Source organism: Lampetra planeri, chromosome 21 (genome assembly GCF_965212315.1).
Source record: "Lampetra planeri chromosome 21, kcLamPlan1.2.h2, whole genome shotgun sequence".
Classification (NCBI taxonomy): Eukaryota; Metazoa; Chordata; class Hyperoartia; order Petromyzontiformes; family Petromyzontidae; genus Lampetra; species Lampetra planeri.
Window position 1 is genome coordinate 5,517,758 of NC_136127.1, and position 21,401 is coordinate 5,539,158.

Here is a 21,401-nt window from a genome sequence, read left to right on the forward strand (position 1 = left end):
TAGAGGTGAGGGTGGATATGATGTTACTTTCTCACCAGCTGTTAACATCTCGCCACCGTAGTACCCTATGGTGGCGAGATGTTAACTACCTCGCCTGATATACAGGAGGTCGTGGGTTCAATCTTGCCGCCTGTATATTTGGAGTTTGCGTGTCTTTCTCCCTGTCGTGGCAGGGATTTTTCTCCAGATCCTCTGGTTTTTCTCTCCACATTTACAAACATGCGTTTAGAGTATGTGGCTGCTATACATTTCAACATGATACACCACTTTGTTGACCTATCATTTGTGGCCAGGTTGCTTCTGAAAAAGCGTTACATCGATCAGTGGGCCATACCTGGTAAAATAAAAAATTTAGTTTATAGTTTTTATAGTGTCATAGAAGGAATTTGAGTTAGTGCTGGAACACAACCAGGGCTTCATTTCTCACTCCATCACTAGGCTGGCTTGGAGTAGGAATTATTGGCGTAAGGCACTAGCACTAGAGCACTACCCATAATAACAATAATTATGTTGTTGGCGAGAAGGATGTGGCATGCGAAAACAATTCCCGGAACAGCGTTTCAGAGTGCTCTGGCTGAAATTAAGCACTGGGCATAAGTCATTACAAAATACCCCATTGAATTTGGTCACATTTGCTGAACAAAACCAACCATCCATGAATGTGAATGATGACCCCTCATGGGATTACACTCACCTGTAGACTATGCAATTGTTATTTTGTGATTCTTTTCAAATTTTCAAATCGTTACGGACACCGTGTGATCTAGCAGATGTAGACAGAAATGATAAAATTTTGTGCAAATTGACCAATACACGAATGACCAATCATTCACAATATAGCATGCAGTGTTTCCTTTGGATGACGGTGGGATGTGTTTAACACGCACAGGAAAAGAAAATAACGGTACTTCCTACAGTGAAAGTAGGCGATTCTATACCCAGCAAGCTTCAACCCAAAGGACAAATAACCAAGGAATTTCCTCTGATCAAGGGTGAACAAGTAAGTTAACTTTTTGACTGGGTTCTCCAACAAGAGAGAGTGCCTTGCAAGGTTTTTTGTGTTGGCTGGTAATTTAGGGGGCACTACGATGGCGTGGTGTTAACTACCTCGCCGGGTATACAGAAGGTCATGTGTTCGATCCCGACCCTGACGCCTGTATATTTGCAGTTTTCATGATCTCCCTGTGGTTGCGCGGATTTTTCTCCGGGTCTTCCGGTTTTTCCCTCCACATTTAAAATCATGTTTTCAGAGTATTTGGCTGCTATAAATTTACACGTGATATACCACTTTGTTGAGCTATCATTTGTGGCCAGGTTCGTTCTGAAAAAGACCTATATAGCTCAGTGGGCCTTACCTGATAAAATTAAAGTAAATGTACTTTACAGTCTTTATAGTATCTTAGAAGGAACTTCAGTCAGTGCTGAAAAACAACCAGGGCTTCATTACTCACTAAATTTCTACGCTGGCTTGGAGTAGGGATTATTGGTATAAGCACTAGAGCACTACCCATAATAATGATTATGTTTTTGACGAGATGGATGTAGTATTCCAAAACAATTAATGTAACCGCATTTCACACTGCTCTGGCTGAAATTAAGCACTGGACATAACTCGTGAAACAATACCACATTGAATTCAGTGACATTAGCTGAACAAAACCCACCATCCATTAATTTGAGCAATGACCCGTAATGGGATTATGCTTACCTGCAGATAACGTCATTCATATTGTGATTTCTTTTAAAATTTTCAAATCGTTACGTACACCGTGTGATCTAGCAGAAGTAGACAGTAATGATTCAATTTTGTGCAAATTGACCAAGACACGAATGACTAATCATTCACAATATAGCATGCAGTGTTTCCCCCGGGTGACGGTGGGATGTGTTTAACACGCACAGGAAAAGAAAATAACGGTACTTCCTACAGTGAAAGTAGGTGATTCTATACCCAGCAAGCTTCAACCCAAAGGACAAATAACCAAGGAATTTCCTCTGATCAAGGGTGAACAAGTAAGTTCACTTATTGACTGGGTTCTCCAACAAGAGAGAGTGCCTTGCAAGGTTTTTTGTGCTGGCTGGTAATTTAGGGGGGACCACGATGGCGTGGTGTTAACTACCTCGCCAGGTATACAGAAGGTCATGTGTTCGATCCCGACTCTGACGCCTGTATATTTGCAGTTTTCATGATCTCCCTGTGGTTGCGCGGATTTTTCTCCGGGTCTTCCGGTTTTTCCCTCCACATTTAAAATCATGTTTTCAGAGTATTTGGCTGCTATAAATTTCCACATGATAAGCCACTTTGTTGAGCTATCATTTGTGGCCAGATCCGTTCTGAAAAAGATCTATATAGCTCAGTGGGCCTTACCTGATAAAATTAAAGTAAATGTACTTTACAGTCTTTATAGTATCTTAGAAGGAACTTTAGTCAGTGCTGGAAAACAATCAGGGCTTCATTTCTCACTCAATTTCTACGCTGCCTTGGAGTAGGGATTATTGGTATAAGCACTAGAGCACTACCCATAATAACAATTATATGTTTTTGGCGAGATGGATGCAGTATTCCGAAACAATTAATGTAACCGTATTTCACACTGCTCTGGCTGAAATTAAGCACTGGACATAACTCGTGAAAAAATACCACATTGAATTCAGTGACATTAGCTGAACAAAACCCACCATCCATTAATTTGAGCAATGACCCGTAATGGGATTATGCTTACCTGCAGATAACGTCATTCATATTGTGATTTCTTTAAAAAATTTCAAATCGTTACGTACACCGTATGATCTAGCAGAAGTAGACAGTAATGATTCAATTTTGTGCAAATTGACCAAGACACAAGTGACCAATCATTCACAATATAGCATGCAGTGTTTCCCTCGGGTGACGGTGGGATGTGTTTAACACGCACAGGAAAAGAAAATAACGGTACTTCCTACAGTGAAAGTAGGCGATTCTATACCCAGCAAGCTTCAACCCAAAGGACAAATAACCAAGGAATTTCCTCTGATCAAGGGTGAACAAGTAAGTTCACTTATTGGCTGGGTTCTCCAACAAGAGAGAGTGCCTTGCAAGGTTTTTTGTGCTTGCTGGTAATTTAGGGGGCACCACGATGGCGTGGTGTTAATTACCTCGCCAGGTATACAGAAGGTCATGTGTTCGATCCCGACCCTGACGCCTGTATATTTGCAGTTTTCATGATCTCCCTGTGGTTGCGCGGATTTTTCTCCGGGTCTTCCGGTTTTTCCCTCCACATTTAAAATCATGTTTTCAGAGTATTTGGCTGCTATAAATTTCCACATGCTAAGCCACTTTGTTGAGCTATCATTTGTGGCCAGATTCCGTTCTGAAAAAGATCTATATAGCTCAGTGGGCCTTACCTGATAAAATTAAAGTAAATGTACTTTACAGTCTTTATAGTATCTTAGAAGGAACTTCAGTCAGTGCTGAAAAACAACCAGGGCTTCATTACTCACTAAATTTCTATGCTGGCTTGGAGTAGGGATTATTGGTATAAGCACTAGAGCACTACCCATAATAATGATTATGTTTTTGACGAGATGGATGTAGTATTCCGAAACAATTAATGTAACCGCATTTCACACAGCTCTGGCTGAAATTAAGCACTGGACATAACTCGTGAAAAAATACCACGTTGAATTCAGTGACATTAGCTGAACAAAACCCACCATCCATTAATTTGAGCAATGACCCGTAATGGGATTATGCTTACCTGCAGATAACGTCATTCATATTGTGATTTCTTTTAAAATTTTCAAATCGTTACGTACACCGTGTGATCTAGCAGAAGTAGACAGTAATGATTCAATTTTGTGCAAATTGACCAAGACACGAATGACTAATCATTCACAATGTAGCATGCAGTGTTTCCCCCGGGTGACGGTGGGATGTGTTTAACACGCACAGGAAAAGAAAATAACGGTACTTCCTACAGTGAAAGTAGGTGATTCTATACCCAGCAAGCTTCAACCCAAAGGACAAATAACCAAGGAATTTCCTCTGATCAAGGGTGAACAAGTAAGTTCACTTATTGACTGGGTTCTCCAACAAGAGAGAGTGCCTTGCAAGGTTTTTTGTGCTGGCTGGTAATTTAGGGGGCACCACGATGGCGTGGTGTTAACTACCTCGCCAGGTATACAGAAGGTCATGTGTTCGATCCCGACTCTGACGCCTGTATATTTGCAGTTTTCATGATCTCCCTGTGGTTGCGCGGATTTTTCTCCGGGTCTTCCGGTTTTTCCCTCCACATTTAAAATCATGTTTTCAGAGTATTTGGCTGCTATAAATTTCCACATGATAAGCCACTTTGTTGAGCTATCATTTGTGGCCAGATCCGTTCTGAAAAAGATCTATATAGCTCAGTGGGCCTTACCTGATAAAATTAAAGTAAATGTACTTTACAGTCTTTATAGTATCTTAGAAGGAACTTTAGTCAGTGCTGGAAAACAATCAGGGCTTAATTTCTCACTCAATTTCTACGCTGCCTTGGAGTAGGGATTATTGGTATAAGCACTAGAGCACTCCCCATAATAACAATTATATGTTTTTGGCGAGGTGGATGTAGTATTCCGAAACAATTAATGTAACTGCATTTCACACTGCTCTGGCTGAAATTAAGCACTGGACATAACTCGTGAAAAAATACCACATTGAATTCAGTGACATTAGCTGAATAAAACCCACCATCCATTAATTTGAGCAATGACCCCTAATGGGATTACACTTACCTGCAGATAACGTCATTCATATTGTGATTTCTTTTCAAATTTTCAAATAGTTACGTACACCGTGTGATCTAGCAGAAGTAGACAGTAATGATTCAATTTTGTGCAAATTGACCAAGACACGAATGACCAATCATTCACAATATAGCATGCAGTGTTTCCCCCGGGTGACGGCGGGATGTGTTTAACACGCACAGGAAAAGAAAATAACGGTACTTCCTACAGTGAAAGTAGGCGATTCTATACCCAGCAAGCTTCAACCCAAATGACAAATAACCAAGGAATTTCTTCTGATCAAGGGTGAACAAGTAAGTTCACTTTTTGACTGGGTTCTCCAACAAGACAGAGTGCCTGGTAATGTTTGCGCTGGCTGGAAATGTATGGGGTGCCACGGTGGCGAGATGTTAACTACCTGGCCTGGTATGCAGAAGGCCGTGGGTTTGATCCCGACCCTGACCGCTGCATATTTGAAGTTTGTATGTTTTGCCCGTGGTCGCGTGGATTTTACTCCGGGTTCTCCGGTTTTTTTCCTCTACATTTAGAACCATACTTTTAGAGTATTTGGCTGCTTTAAATTTCCACGTGATAAGCCACTTCGTTGAGCTATTATTTGTGGCCAGATCCATTCTGACAAAATACCTATTTAGCTCAGTGGGTCTTACCTGGTAAAATAAAATAAAAAAAAATATATAGTAGTTTAGGCTGTACTACATAGCGATAGGGATACTGCCATGTGTAATCCTTCGCACACTGGACAGTTCAGAGGATTTTCGGATCAGTTCCTTCTCCCAGCCTGGTATGATGGATTATTTTTTTCAATCCCCCCCCCCCCACCAGAAGTTGATTATCAGGTCGCATATGGTGGAGTATAGTGTGTGTACGCCTATCTCTTCTTCAAACACATCTCGCCAGCGTGGAAAAGTAGGCCAATTCATTCTAGAGGGACTCTGTAGAACTTCCTCGAGTGGAGCCCTTCCACCAGCAGTGGCATGAGGCAGCCATTAAAAAATTTAATAAAAATCCTGAGCACACTTTCCACCACCATCTATCAACTCAAACCATCTGCAGAGTGGTTACAGAGTAGTTATAGCTTCAAAGTTCAAGCCTGAACCTTATTTTATTGTCAACTTGTGTTCACAAAAACTAGGAGACGCCTCCTGGGAAAACACAGCTTAATGGCAGCAAGCAGTCCCGCGGGAGTAGACTCACAAATTACGTGGAGAATTTCACGGCAGAGTCGATGCATGCCCACACATGCTTGAGCATTTTGACAGAGGCACAGGTTCATCCACCCGTGTGGTGCAGTGTCACACGGCTGTGCAGTCGATCGGTTATAAATGGTGAATGTACACTTAACTCGCTTTATTTTTCAGTTGTGTACGATTGCATTTTGGACTTTAACGACGATAACACGTACAGTACATATCTCATGTGAGCGAGAGCAGGTTGGAGTGCTTCTGGAAATCTGCACTTGATAATAAAAATCAACGTACCAAAGTACCTAAAGAGAGTTTTCAATCAGTGCATATTGCCTGTCATGACATTAGATCGGAAACATGAAGACAAAATCTGAAAAGTGTGCAAAGAAGCATGGGGAGGTGCATGCTTGGAACTACACTGAGAAACAGGAAGAGGAACTCATGAATCAGAGAACAAATGCAAAAAGTAATCTTATTGAATAGTTATAGCAAAGTACGTAGGCTTACACGGACCGGAGAGGATGACCACTGCAGAGATGGAGCAATGATATCAGCTTGTGCAGCAGCTAGATGGATTGATGCATTGTGAGACTATGAATGATGGTGACCTTACTAGGCCCTCTCTAACATAAATTTTCCCAACAATCTATATGGCTAAATGGAATATCATTCTATGGTATATATGTGAAAGATCCCACTCATAGCCTTAACATACTTTTTGGGGCAAGTGCTGTTAGCGAACACCTATGAAGGATGGCACAGTACACGAGGGGGTGGGTGTAAAGCACTACACCTGACCGCCTTTTTCTCCCCATTGGTGACATTTGCACACTGCACCAGGTACTCATTTCAGGCTGAATCGACCTAGGGGAGGCTCAGTACTGGTTCAGATAATCGTCACTGACGTTGGCCGTTAGCGGGAATCAAACTTGGATCGCCGGGTTCGTAGCGCAGCGCACTAACCACTACACTACCACTCCCCATGGTACAGTATATATAGTATAGCTTCAACATACACGTGTAGTGGCACCACTGTCAGCCCTGCACTGGGGCCGGCTGAGATGACCTGTCAGGGATGGATGGCACTGCACTCCACGTGCAGTGCCAGCCCCCAGAGGTTAGGGGGCGAGAGTGTCGTGCACGGTGCGGGGTTCACAAGGGGCCATGGCACTCTGAGTGTCCCCGCGGCACACGTGACTGGAGGTACCGACTGGGGGGGGGCCTCCAAATAGAGGGCTGGGGGACCACAGGTCCTATCGAGATCCTTCTGGGAGCTTCCAGAAGGTGGGCGTGGCTAGGGGCGGAACGAGCCCCCCACCGAGAATATAAGCCGAGCCCTGAACAGGGCTGGCTGCTGTTGTATGAATGAAGACATGAAGTCGTCACCTGGAAGAAAATCCTCGAAGACAAGACCCGGACCCGAGTCGGGATCCGGTCTAATATAGCCTCCCCAGTGTGTGTTCGGGTTTGGTTAGCCCAGAGAGACGACCTCCCTAGGTTATCTGTGGAATGGGAGATACCCCTTTGTGTTTAGGGCTGAATTGCTAAATCAACGTGTTGCCTCCAAAGAAACCTTCGTCTCCCTTTGTGTGAACCACTACACATGCATAAGCGGTTTAGCTGCTGTGAATCTGGCAACCCAAGTTCGATTCTTGGCCACGGCTAACATCAGTGACAAGTATTTTTCTGAAGTAGTCATGGGCACCCCTTCACTTCGCCAACCTTGCACTGGCATGGGGAGACCTTCATCGACCAGTTAATTGACAAAGCACTGTTCATTTAATTATTATTTAGAAGTATATATTTTACAGATGGGTGCATATTACCCTTAATCCAAAACTTGTCTTTCAGAATGAGAGAAATAATTGCGTACCAAGCTTCTCACTTAGTTTAAAATGCCTCTAGCAGTGAGATAGGAGCATGTACCGATTATAAATCAGGACTACCCATCTCTGCCATCCACACCGTGGCTTTGGTTTCTTACAGGCTCACACATGCACCACCATGCACAGCGGCTGGGTATGTCGTGCAAAGGTCACAAAAAGCAGCGTGATGAATGCATGAGTTGCAGTAGCTCAATCAGACATCTACAACTTCAATGGAGTTGATCTACACGAATAGGGAATATTCTAAGGCAGTGGTTCCCAATATGTGGATCACAGAAGAAAGGTGCGCCACAAGGCCTTGAGGAGTAGTCCCCGGTCTTGTTGCCATTAGAATTATCTTCACAAGACACCATATTTTTTTTTATTGTATGGTGAGGGTTGACAGCGATCCAAAAAGGCTGGAAGCCACTGCTCTAAAGTTTGTTTGCATAAATATTGAGATTCTGTATTGTTTCGTATTTCAAGAAATTTTCGTTAAAACGCGCTCTTGTGAAATGCAAATCAAAATACCTGACAGGGCTGTTGCACTGATAGCATGTGGTTGTAATATCTTTATGACAGTTATACGTTTCCTATCGCAGTTGGGCACTGATGTTACCACCTACCCAGACGTTACAAACAACTCATGATGTCATCATCACCTTTGGCCATCGACATGTGTAATGTTTAAAAACAACATGAGTCAGCTGTGAAACCGTGTGTTGGTGTTAAAATTGGAAAATGTCAGTGTTGTATTCTGTGGCATTGTTAAGTTTATACTGCAACCTGCAAAAATGTTGTGGTTTATTCACCACCATTTATAGCGAGTAACCCAACGCCCTCGGAACATCAGATAAAACCTTTTGGAAATAGCACCTAGAAATGAAGTTGCTAGAGACCAGTGGAATGGATCTTAGGCTGCTTTTTGTGAACCTAATATATTATTGTGACATCAACAGGAGAACTGAGGTTCAACCAAATATGGCTTGATGATCTAACAATGCAACTATCCTGCAACGTGTCTATAAATTGATTTGAACAAATAGACTTTTAAATTATTCTAAAAAATAAGCTCAATATGTTAACATGCAGGAAGCATAGTGTATTATGTTTTTATTTTAACAATAAGCTAAGAAGATTCCACACTGACACAGATAGTTTGTGCATTGTTGGCAAAAAAAGTTAGCCTACCTCTCTTTTGGGCAATAATTGTTTCACAAATTCAACTGCAAACAACAAACATCCCAGAACACATTTTACGAGCATTAGTCAAAGTGTGCTCTGCGTCTTATGCCTACTATCTGTCAGCTGTAAAAAGTCACATATTCTGTGAGAAATCGGCCTTCCATAAAAGTTATAACAGCTGCTATTGCAACAGTTTAAAGCTATCAAAAAAAGTAGACCTCTTAATAAAAAAAACGTAGCAGCTTAATTGAATGTATTGCGCAGTTATAGAAACAGCTATAGCAGAGTGCAAAGCTAGGCTTGTCTTGCAGATCCTTAAAACTAACTCCCACTGGCCATAGCTAATGTGTTTAATAACTCTAAGAGTTGGGGTTGGTAATTGTGTACTAAGACGAATCAATGTGCTAAGGAATTGTTTTGTGGCATGCCTGATGTTTGGGAAAGCAAACTCTTTGGAAAGGTCTTCTTGGTTATTTCGGTAAAGTCACGTAGAAGGACGGCTGCTTGCGTTGTGGCCGAAACGTCGTGAGAATTATTTTATTATGTTTTATTTGTATTATTTTATTACTTCCCTTCTACGTGACTTTACCGAAAGAACCAAGAAGATGAATCCCTGCAGTCACGAAAGCTTTAAATCGAAATCTTTGGAAACGGATAGATACTACATTTGCAAGGGGCAAAGGTCTTTATTTTTCAGTGTGGGCAATTGCCAAACTGATCCCATTTTATTATTATTGTCTTATATTCGTACCCTACTCAAGCCGTGTTTGTTTGCTTTCTATGTTTTTCAGGGGATCAGGGGGCCACCAGGGATACCAGGAAAGCAAGGATTAAAGGGTGCTGAGGTGAGCATCCCAACCCCTTTGGCATAGCCAACAAAACCTTCATAAAGTATCTTTAAAGAAGGTGTTTGCTCAGCTGCGCATGCTACCATCGCACCAGTGAGGAGCATGGACAGCCTGCGCTTGTCATACTTTCTTAATAGTGAGTTAAATAATACATTTCCATACTTGACCCTACTCATTTAAATGGTAGGCTGCTGGTTTTTTAAACCCTTCTACCACATATGTATTTCAAAAGCAATAATTGCTACAATTATATTTTTAAAATACATTTTAGAAATCAATCAGATTGCTGGGTGGCTAAGAGGTCAGGGTACTGATCTAGCACTGCTGTGGTCCTGGATTCATATCCAGACATCCGCCTGTAATTAAACGAGGTCCCCAAGTGTACCGAGTTGATTTTCTCAGATCAGTCATCAATGGCCGCACACAAAAAAATCCATCTTATTAATGTTAGTAATGCGCTTAATTTGGCTAAATTCCAGATCTGATCATTCAAATATTGGTTTGACTGTCATGCAATGAACCCTGCTCATCTTATCCTACATTAATATAGCGCCTTTATATAAGGCCCTTTACAAGGGTTATGAGTGGTACAATGAGGGTAGATAAAAGTGATATGGTCAATAGAGATGGGGTGTGGGGAGGGAGGTTAGTGGGTATGGGAATTACGGGGGTACCTCGGGATGGAGGGAAGGATGGACCATGGAGAAGAGGTGAGGCTTGCGGGATGAGTGAAAACTAGACAGGGAGGGGTGCTCTCTTAACGTGAAGGGGAAGTTTATTCCATTACAAACGGGCAAGTAAGAAAACAGGATTGTGCACAAGGAGAAGGGGGGAATGGTTAGGAGTAGGAGAGATTGAGACCAGAGCGGGTGGGGGGGAAAACAAACGAGACGAGAGAAGTGAGGTCAGGTGGGGCAAGGCCATGAAGAGATGTATATACTAGCGTAAGGAGCTTGAACAGACAGCAGTAGTAAATGGGGAGCCAGGTGCATTTCTATAAGAGGGGCGGAGGTGCCGGAGCAGTGTGGTAGGTTGTAAATGAAACGTGCAGACGCATTTTGGATCTGTTGTAGTAGAATGAATGCACATCCATGTGTAGTTACACAATGCAAAGGTCGACAGACAATATTTACAAAGTAATGGACATTTATTAATCAGCCAAGCAAGCAGTGCTATTATGCAAACCTTGCCACTGCATACCAAAAAAATAATACCTATTTGTTAATTTACTCCAAAGTGGCAGCCAGAGTGAAATGAAAAGATTAATGAATGTCAACCGACTTACAAATGCTTCCATGAAAGAGAGATCATAGAGCCATTCATATAATACTGTACAGACAATGTCAAGGAATTAATTGAACAGTTTTTGTTCTCATCAAGATCTATATGGCTGTTTATCCATGTAGGCACAGCATTCCTTACAAAATGTATTTGGCATTGTGCTTATGCATTTGACTGTGTCTCTTATATGATGGGGAAACGCACTTATATTTGATGTACCTAATGATCTCTTTCAGGGGCCAAAGGGAAGCAAAGGTTCACCCGGAGTTCAGGTGTGTACTAAATTAATGACACAACCTACATCACGTAATTTAATGAGTACAAGAGGCTCACAGCATTTGTTCTGGATCGTGATGCACCAATCTCCTTAAGCTAGCAATGTATGCATTTGGCACCACTTGAGCATCTTCCATTCCATGCAAGCTGTATTCTGTTAATACCCAACTGGATTGAAGGCGTATCGGGCCTCTGATTAATTTGTGTGTTGCAACCAACAAATGTTCTCTCCATTAGCTGGGTGCCAGGCATACTTGCCTATCAGTCAATTAATTCAGCAACAATGCATTATTCAGTCAAGTACATTGTGAACGATACAGGTGTCGCCCTGCAATTGCTTGCTCACATCACTGCTTGGCAAAATAACTTCCTCCACTTGCAGAAGCTCTGGAATTACCCTCTCGAGGGTATTTTGCCCTACTTTTTCACGCTGGCCAAACAGCTTGGAAAGAGGTGAAAGTACTCAGAGTTCAACGCACCATCGATTGTGGTGAAGAAATGCATCATGCTAGGTGGACAGAGGCAGAGGTGGAACACCTCCCTGGACAAGGGGGAAGAAGTCTTGCCATAGCTCGGGACATCAAAGGAACCTTTAACAAAGTGTGGCACAACGGCCTATATGCCAAACTCCGCTCCATGACATGGCTGCAGAGCTACCTCTCCAACAGATCCATCAGAGTTGTATTGTCCGGCCAGGCATCATAACCTTCTCCCACCAATGCCTCTGTACCACAAGGATACGTAATTCTCGATACACTTCTCTTCTACATCTTCATTGACGACCTGGTCGATGCCTGCGAGTACTCAGCTGTACCTCTACGCTGACGACTCAACCCTCTATGCTCCAATAGGAGCACCTGCAATGCAGTGCCAACTAGCCTGAACAGGGATCTTAATAAAATGAACATCGGGGCAGACAAATGGAAGATCACTTTCGAACCATCAATGTGCCAGACCAAGATACTATCTCGGAAGAGAATTCCATCCAAGCTGGATCCCTATTTTGGTGACTGTCAGCTAGCATCAACCAACAAGCTTTAGATCCTCGGTGTTACCATTGACAGCAAGGTCACATGGTCAACCCTGCCAAGCCATGCCCTTGCCCCCCAGTTGCCAGAACATTGCTCCCTGGACAGAAGCTCCCTTCACTCTGCTGTCCAGATAGGGAACTGCCTCCCTGAAAACATTGTCGGTGAAATCACCGATTCTGGTCTTCAGGCCTTCAAATTTCGAGTGCATGGACATCTCCTAACTTCACCACACACCTTGTAGAACTTATTATTTGAGCTGCAGTTAACCAATGATGATGCCGATTAGATGTACTAATACCTGATATGGTTATTGTTCATTATTGCACCGACTGAAAAAAAGAACATGACACTATTCTAGCGGTTGGCAACCAAAATAATAATAAAAGCCAATGTTTTCGAATTGGATTTAAAAAACTAAATATTTCAAGAGCTGCAAGGCATGTGAATACGAGATAGTGGTCCTTAATAAATAGCGTCACAAAGCAGTCCTTAAAGAGCCACATGCGGCTCCGGAGCCGGAGGTTGCCAAACCCTGCCATGTACCATTATTGTAAAGCTAACTAGTGGCATTTGTATTTCAGGGCCCACTTGGTTTGAAAGGCCTTCCCGGGCCTCCTGGACCTCCCGGAAGTGTCGTGGAGGTACCGGTAAGTTGTTTACCCTCTTCTGTATGACCTATATCTGTGACTTTAATCTCCATGTGGGTGGCTGGATTGCACAAATGCCTACATGGCACTTTAGGCCAAGGTGGAGTCTTATGTTTGAGAATTGTCAGGACATCAATCTGAGATCTTGTAATCTTGTACAATGTTTAGAGTGATTGTAACAAGTCGTCAACTTCATTTCAAAATACTCTTCGAGAAACTGTTTTATGTATATTTGATGCAATATTTTATTGGGCCATACCATGACTGTCTAATAATATTATAATGTACTGTAGTTAATGCAGTTATTAGCTAATGCCTGCCACTATTGTATGAATCCTGGGTTTCCACATGACTTGGAAAAAGGTCGTTTCACTTACTCCTTTATGCCGAGCAAGATCGTTGCCAAACCTACTCCTACGGTGCCATTGTGTGGCATTTTATAGAGGACTTTTGCAAACTTTTCTTGGTATAACCATGCCCAATACGGTTATAAACTGTTTAGTCATTCTCCCTTTATCTACAGGGGGCATAGAGTTGTTGTGAGCAATCTATGGGTTTTTGCAGGTTTTTGGTATTGACATTACAGTTGATTTATAATTCACTATTTAATTACTCTTTAGTTCTTTCGGTAAAGTCACCTAGAAAGAAAATAAATTAAATCATAGAATACGACGTTTTTCACTATTTAATTATTACGTTATAACCCATTTCAAAATACAACCATGAACAGACAAACATACATACCCTGTGTTATATATTAACTCTCATTCGTTATCTTTTTTTTAAAGAATGCTTCATCAAAATCAAGACCAAAATAAGCATTTTTTCTCCAGTATAAATATCTTAAATAGGAGTGTCGGTTTAGAAAATGCAACAAGGTACTACGACTGTATATATAATCATTCAGATGTATTTTTGTACGTATGTAATAACACGCATTTGCATCAGAACAAAGATTGTAAACATTTTCTTTAATTAAAATTTATTTCAGATCTCAAGTTCAGTTGGGGCTAAACCAAGCACATCGATTAAGGTTAGTGTCTTGGCCTCGCTGTGCGCTGCATTGCACCACTATCCGAGTAGTTAACCTCGCATTCAATAAACTTTCAGATCCAGGGTGAACATCCGACTCCGATGCATATAATGAATAGAACAAGGTAAAACTGATGAAAAAACACAGCACAAAATACAGCATCTATTAATACTTGCAATATCAATACAATGAATGAATACTGGAGCACCATAACATTGTCTTAGATAACATGATTCTCAACAATAGGTACAACAAGAGAATAAGCTACTGTGTTAAATAAGGTCACTTTGTGTAATCACCATACTGCAGCCTAAATGTATCATGCTGCATATAACACTGACCTGTGGATGAGATACTTCTTCATATATGCTCTCAAGATCGCATTAAAGTTACATGGGCACAAGTCTGGCTCGACTTATCCAACTACAAGTAACTTCACAATAATGCAAGTGTCAGGCTTCGTTGTTAACTAGGCCTCATATCTATCATAACAATTTAACAGAATTATAAAGGCATTTACAGCATTATGACTGCAATACTATCATTATAACAGCATTCCCAGTATTATAAGAAAATAATCGATCTTCCAGACAATGCTTCTTAAAGTCCCACAATTTGTGTCTCCATTTTGTACTCTGTGTAATGGCTGACACAACTGCCTCGTGGCTTAGAGCAGGGGTCCCCAACCCCCGGGCCGCGGACCGGTATCGGTCCGTGGCCTGTTAGGGACCGGGCCGCACAGCAGGAGGTGAGCGGTGAGTCCGCGCGTGGCCCGCCCATGATTTTATTTACCACTTCTGTCCGCACCTCTTTCCCGCACTGCGCACTTGTCTCAGTCACAGTTTTGGTAAGCCCACAAGCTGCTAACCCCTAGCCACAATGAGTAAAAAACAAACGTCGCTGGAGAGCTTCTTTAAAAAGGGGGAAAGACCCAATGATGAACCCCCCCCCCCCCCGGTCTGTGAAAAAAATTGTCTTCCACGAAACCGGTCCCTGGTGCCAAAAAGGTTGGGGACCAATGGCTTAGAGAATCTTAAATCGTAACTTCCTGGTCACGTGACCAAACTCAACACCATATCAGGAAGTTCCTGTGTAAACACACCCCCATATCTGCGGTGGGGCAGAACAGTTAGCAATAATTATATTTTTATTTAAAGCTTTCGTGACTGCAGGGATTCATATTCTTGGTTCTTTCGGTAAAGTCACGTAGAAGGGAAATAATAAAATAATAAAAATATAAAACAATACAAATTCTCACGACGTTTCGACTGCAACACAAGCAATCATCATCAGGTGTGAAATCCGCCACTTTTTTCAAATTTTCTTGCTGTGGATTTCACACCGGATGATGATTGCTTGTGTTGCAGTCAAAACGTCGTGAGAATTTTTATTGTTTTATGTTTGTATTATTTTATTATTTCCCTTCTACGTGACCTTACCGAAAGAACCAAGAATAATAATTATATTATTGTGTAAAGTTATAATTGTGTATTTATATACAGTAGTTGTGTCATAACACTCCCATAATGATCACTGAAATGCAGCACCTCTTGACAAGCATGATAATATATGTTCTACTTATTCTTGTCGTTTATTGTATATTTACTGTCTATAGAAATAATAGTTATATCACAATGTATATTGCTGTCATGCTTTTGATATAATGTGTCGAGGACATCTTTAATCATCCTCTGATAATAATTATTAAGGCTAGTTATAACGGTAAGAAATATTTGTTTTACCCTTTTCTTAATTGTAATAATAAAATAATCATATGCAGCCATTGGCAATTATTATCAGATGGTGAAAGACTGAAGACAATTTACTATAAGTTCGTGAAAGACCCAGGACTGGTTTTAATATCACTGACCACTCATGTTAGCCATGGCTTGGAATGAAATTCAGGATGACAGGTTCATAGTGGCATGCGTGTAGCCTAAATTTCCTTCAGAAATTTCCATCGTAAAATATAGATATCTTGCAACAATGGGCTGTCATGTGTTTACGAATAAATATGCATAAGGAATATTGTGCAGTGTTTCACCTCCTATAACATGCTTGCTGTAGGGATTGCCTGGGCCTGTTGGGCCTGTTGGGCCTGCTGGGCCTGTTGGGCCCAAGGGAGAGCGAGGACTGCCAGGTATCAGCGGGCCCTCTGTAAGTATCAACCAAACTGGGTGGATTGACACAAATACAGGAGTAATTATGGAGCGTTTACATGTGTAGGTGTGGCTCCTAAGGTCTCAAAATGACCCCAGAGAAATCGGCTGTCTCAAACGTATATGGTCCCTTTATTAGTCTAAAAAGGACCTATGATAGTATATATGTCCTAAATAAGTATATGTTTTGCCAATTGGCCCAGTGTTAAACGATGGACGCGATGTAAATCTCTGGGTCCTGTGTACTTCGATAACCCATGTTTTAGCCATACGTCCAATATACATACATTTTCCTGGATAAGTCTATGGGTCTAATCTAAGATCAGTTTATGGATTCAATGTTAGTCTTTGAGTCCTATATTGGTCTATAAGACCTATGTAAGTCAACGGTCCAACATTGGTCGTATGGAACCCCTCTAAGTTGATGTATCCAATGTAAGTCTATGATGAAATTGTTAGTCTAAGGGACAACATAACATTCTGAGTGGAGTGTAAGGCTATGGGTACAATGTATCTTAATCGACCATACACAAACCTTTGGCTCCAACGTTGGTCTTAGTGTCCATTGTAATTCTTGGAAAATACATAAACTTAATACATTTTCATCTCTGAAATATTACTGTGATAACAATACATTATAACTGTGATAATACATTATTATCACATTGATGTGATAAGAACTTCCACACAAGTCTGTTAATTACATACGGACAAAGGTAATCATTAAGCAGTCACAGATAAATTATGCTATTTCCTGATTAAGCAATGGCTTGAATGGTGAAAAAATACTGGTATAGAAAATAATACAAGGTGAGTACACTGTTTGAGCAGGATGCATATGCATTTAGCGTCACAGAAGTTACAAAACCAATTGACTGCAATAACAAGATGCTCTGGGTGGAGAGTTGGGCTGGGCAGTAGTAATTGTTCTGCAAGGGTCTCCAGCACAAGCTCCAGCTTTTCAGTCACCAGTGTGTGGTTGCTGGAGAATGTGATCGTTGCAAGAGCTTGGCGGCTCTGCGAGTGTGTGACCTCGTCAGTGCACCAATCAAGGAGCGCTTAAATAGAGGGGTACGAAACAAGAGGATTTCTCCACAAACCTGGCTGTCGCCTGATGAAGCTAGTTGTAATTCCCTTCGAAACGTCGTTCTCAGAATTTAAATATTGTGGCTTTGCTCTCCAATACACCGGTGTGCTGTACTAGTAACGAATCGGCATGTTCTGTTTACGTGACAAACCTTACTAATTGGCTGTGTCAGGTGGTGGCGGGTTTAATGACCCATTTATATATTTACGCAATCTAACCCAAAAAAACTTGTATTATGCATGATATTGTTCGCGAAAGCCTACGTGTGAAACTGTGTAGCCAACCATGCTAATTGGAGGTGTGAGGGAAGGACAAAAACCTAAACACAAACATTAGTTTTAAAGAAATGAGTTTTCAATATTGCTTTAAAAGTGCATAAAATAAGTAAATGGTTTTAGACACACATTAAACTAAATGCACGACTGCTTTCTCAGCATGGATGAATAGTCAGTTTGTCTGGGTACCTCCCCCTTATAAAGAAAGGTGGAGATTTTGATTTAAAGCTTTCGTGACTGCAGGGATTCATCTTCTTGGTTATTTCGGTTAAGTCACGTAGAAGGGAAATAATAAAATAAAAATTCTCACGACGTTTCGGCCACAACACAAGCAGCCGTCCTCAGGTGAAGAAACAGCTGTCGGAAAGACACATTGGGACGCTGTCTTTCTGACAGCTCTATTTCTTCACCTGAGGACGGCTGCTTGTGTTGTGGCCGAAACGTCGTGAGAATCTTTATTTTATTATGTTTTATTATTATTATTATTATTTTATTATTTCCCTTCTACGTGACTTAACCGAAAGAACCAAGAAGATGAAACGTGGAGATATTATATATCTCTATATTAGAGACTTCATTGATTGATACAATATGTCGAAGTAAAAAATCTATTTCATGATTACAGTAATGAGTATCCATCTATTAAAAGTAGCTAAAATGCACTTCTGAAGTCACGAAATTCCCGGTACTGCTTATTAAAATGTACACATTGCAAGACCACACAATACATATTCCAAAAGAATAATATACACAGTGTGGCACTGGGCTGCATTTCCTCCATGCGGAGCCATGAAGTGGCTTCGTGTTGCGCTGTGCATTAATGCAATATTGAACCCTTCACCTCTGCGACTTTTGAATGTGACTCGCGTCGAAGGCAATCGATCACGCACGTGACCTCCGGTCTGCGTCGGGGTGCACCGGTGACCCCACGAAGATGGAGGAATGAGCCTTTTGGCCTCACACACTCCACCTCCTGGCAGCACTTGTTAAAAATAGCTGCTTGTAATATTACACGTGAGAAGAAGCCACAGCATTAACTGAGCCACGGTATTAACTGATATATTTATCGCGTTAATGGATATGCTAATTTACCCTTAATTTGTTTGGAATGTCTTATTGCCTTGCTGTGCTGTAGTATAAACAAGGGGAACCCTTCCAAGCTCAGCACAAAACATCTGATTACGACACACACTAGAAGTGGCCATTGCTTTAAATTTGTTTTTGCGTATTAATATTGGGGTAACGCTTATATCTCAGCCATGAGAATGGAACATAAATACACCACCCTATCTTCAATACTCACTTAAGAGCAGAGCATAGTTTCATGAGGGCTAAACATGATTTAATAAATTAATTTTAGAATTATTGCCATTGGACTGTGGCAACTTTCTATCTCAGTTAATAAGAGACTCCATAATACTCTTGAATCCTACCCATAAATAACAGGATTGATTTTGGTAGTTATAAACGAACAGGAAAGGGCTTTGTACAACAATTTCAAATTTAGATATGTATCTTATCACCGTTGTGGGACAAAATTATGAGAAACAGAAAAAAAGGAACACATGGATTAGGAGGCACATGCAAGTTGATGGTATTTTTTTTTTTACTTTAGAAAAGTAAATGGGGACCCGGACTCTTGATATATACTACTCCATGGATAGGCATGGGGTCAATACCATGCTCCCGATCGTTGCCCCCTATGTGAGCAGGGCAGGCAGTCCAACCTCCTTCCCTTTCTCCTGTCCCGTGAACACCTGGCCTCGGGCTCGTCGTCCGCGGAACATCAGTACCCCCCCTCCCCTTTACACCTCGTGCTCTGTACCCGGCTCTTGCTCAATGAAAAAGAAAATAAAGTAAATGGGCTTGGGCAGGACACGCCACTAAATGGGATGATGGACAGTGGTCGAGAGTAGCAACGGAGTGGCAGCCAACGGATGGAACATCAAATCAGCCCATTAGCAGTTGATAGATGGGCTGTTGCATTGTGGCACCATGAGAAAAAATGATGGCTTATGGAGACCTTCATCCAGCAGTGGATTGATAATGGCTGAAACTGCTGCTGATGATTATGATGATTCTAATTTTCTCACCACAGTGCGACTGATTGTAACCAACCTTTGATCGCATGTGTGTGTGTGCATATAGAGTGCACGTGTGTCATTTACTGTTTGCTTCGGCTGTGTGTGCAGGGAATACCTGGGACGAAGGGACTCAAGGGTCAGAAAGGAGACCCTGGGCTGGGCTCAGGCTCAAAGGGCGTGAGTGATTTACAAGCCACTTTGTAACCGTCTGCTGTTCCATCATGAAATATTTCACCACTGATTTATTCACATCGTTATGAACATATCTTTTGTTATGATTTGTATCTACGGTTATGATTTGTATACCAGTTTGCCTGCGAATATAACACCAAATTCAACAAATGGAGTGGCATTTGAACGCTTGTGATATGCATTTTATGAGAACAAAGTACAAATTGTGAGATTTTATGTTTTATTTCTCATCCGAGAATGTGGTTCTTGTTCATCCGAGAATGTGGCCTAGCATTTACGATGCTTATTTCTCTCTAGCATTTACAATACTGGTGCATGATGAGGCCCATTCGAAATAACACAATAGATAGGTGCTAATTACTCAATTGGGATTACACATAGGAACATCGTGAAATCGAGTCTTGAGACTCAGAAGGGCTTTCCTGGATGAACAAGCATAAATAATAAATAATAATGCAATGTTGGAGGTTGGTAGTGTGGGCACAGGCAGATTTTCCGGGACGAGCAGCAGAGGGGCGGAGATGAAATGCCGTGAGCCTTCAAACTAAAACTATTTTTGTTATTTTACCAGGTAAGACCAACTGAGCTATAGCGCCCTTTTTCAGACGTGACCTGGCCACACATGACAGCTCAACGAAGTGGCGTTATCATGTGGAAATTCAGAGCAACCAGATACCCTAAACATGTAATGTTGATTCTAAATGTGGAGGGAAAAACCAGAGGACCCAGAGAAAACCCCACATGACAACAGGGAAAGAGACATGGATACCCCAAATATACAGCAGGCGTCGGGGTCAGAATCGAACCCACGACCTCCTACATACCAGGCGAGGAAATTAACATATCAATATTGCTAGATGTAAATTAGAATAATTTATTTTAAGGTTTGAACTATAGATTGACACCCACCGACATCATCATCATCAACCATGATCTCTCCACTGCTGGATGAAAGCCTCCCCAATTTTCAACGCAGGTTGAAGATACTTAGCATATCTATTGGTCTTTCTTCGATGCAGTATATCAAAACACACTGGCACAATAATAACGCCTCATGTCTTTGACTTATGCATTTCTCCCCATCCGGGTGGCATCATCCGCTCGATCTCCGCTCATTCACGTGCAGAGGCTGACCTGTGAGCGAGTGCAGGCCCGGTCACGTGTGCTTATTAGTGTGGCTGTGCGGCCCCCATTGTGTGTCCAGGGCCTGCCAGGACCTCCTGGTCGCACCGGACCAATAGGTCCTCCTGGACCTCCTGGACCTCCAGGTGCCCCCGTGTTATTCAGCTCAGTAAGAGGCTCCTACTTGATTCACACCTGACCACATTGTGCGACCACTTGTATGGCAATACCTGAGTAGGTCATTCATTCAAGACAACTACAGCGATACCTTGACTTTTGTCCACTTGGCTTTTTTCGCTTCGCTCTTTCGGCCGTTTTTAATTATAATCACATTTCAAATTTAGTCCACGCGCGTTCCTCTTTCGTCC

At 41.8% G+C, this 21,401-nt stretch overlaps 1 protein-coding gene across 4 annotated transcripts in view; it reads left to right on the forward strand.

Moving 5' to 3' along the window:
- LOC144724553 (uncharacterized) overlaps nucleotides 1-21,401 on the forward strand; it is a 44,716-nt gene that overhangs the window by 6,412 nt on the left and 16,903 nt on the right. For 2 of the 4 annotated variants that reach the window (XM_078603809.1, XM_078603810.1), the window contains exons 3-13: nucleotides 890-1,000; nucleotides 1,903-2,013; nucleotides 2,918-3,028; nucleotides 3,932-4,042; nucleotides 9,790-9,843; nucleotides 11,364-11,399; nucleotides 13,016-13,081; nucleotides 14,073-14,114; nucleotides 16,182-16,271; nucleotides 19,828-19,896; nucleotides 21,116-21,202. In XM_078603809.1, coding sequence (XP_078459935.1) covers nucleotides 890-1,000; nucleotides 1,903-2,013; nucleotides 2,918-3,028; nucleotides 3,932-4,042; nucleotides 9,790-9,843; nucleotides 11,364-11,399; nucleotides 13,016-13,081; nucleotides 14,073-14,114; nucleotides 16,182-16,271; nucleotides 19,828-19,896; nucleotides 21,116-21,202 — 888 coding nt within the window. The remainder of the gene's footprint in view (nucleotides 1-889; nucleotides 1,001-1,902; nucleotides 2,014-2,917; nucleotides 3,029-3,931; nucleotides 4,043-9,789; nucleotides 9,844-11,363; nucleotides 11,400-13,015; nucleotides 13,082-14,072; nucleotides 14,115-16,181; nucleotides 16,272-19,827; nucleotides 19,897-21,115; nucleotides 21,203-21,401) is intronic. The other 2 variants (XM_078603811.1, XM_078603812.1) reach the window with 1 other exon arrangement.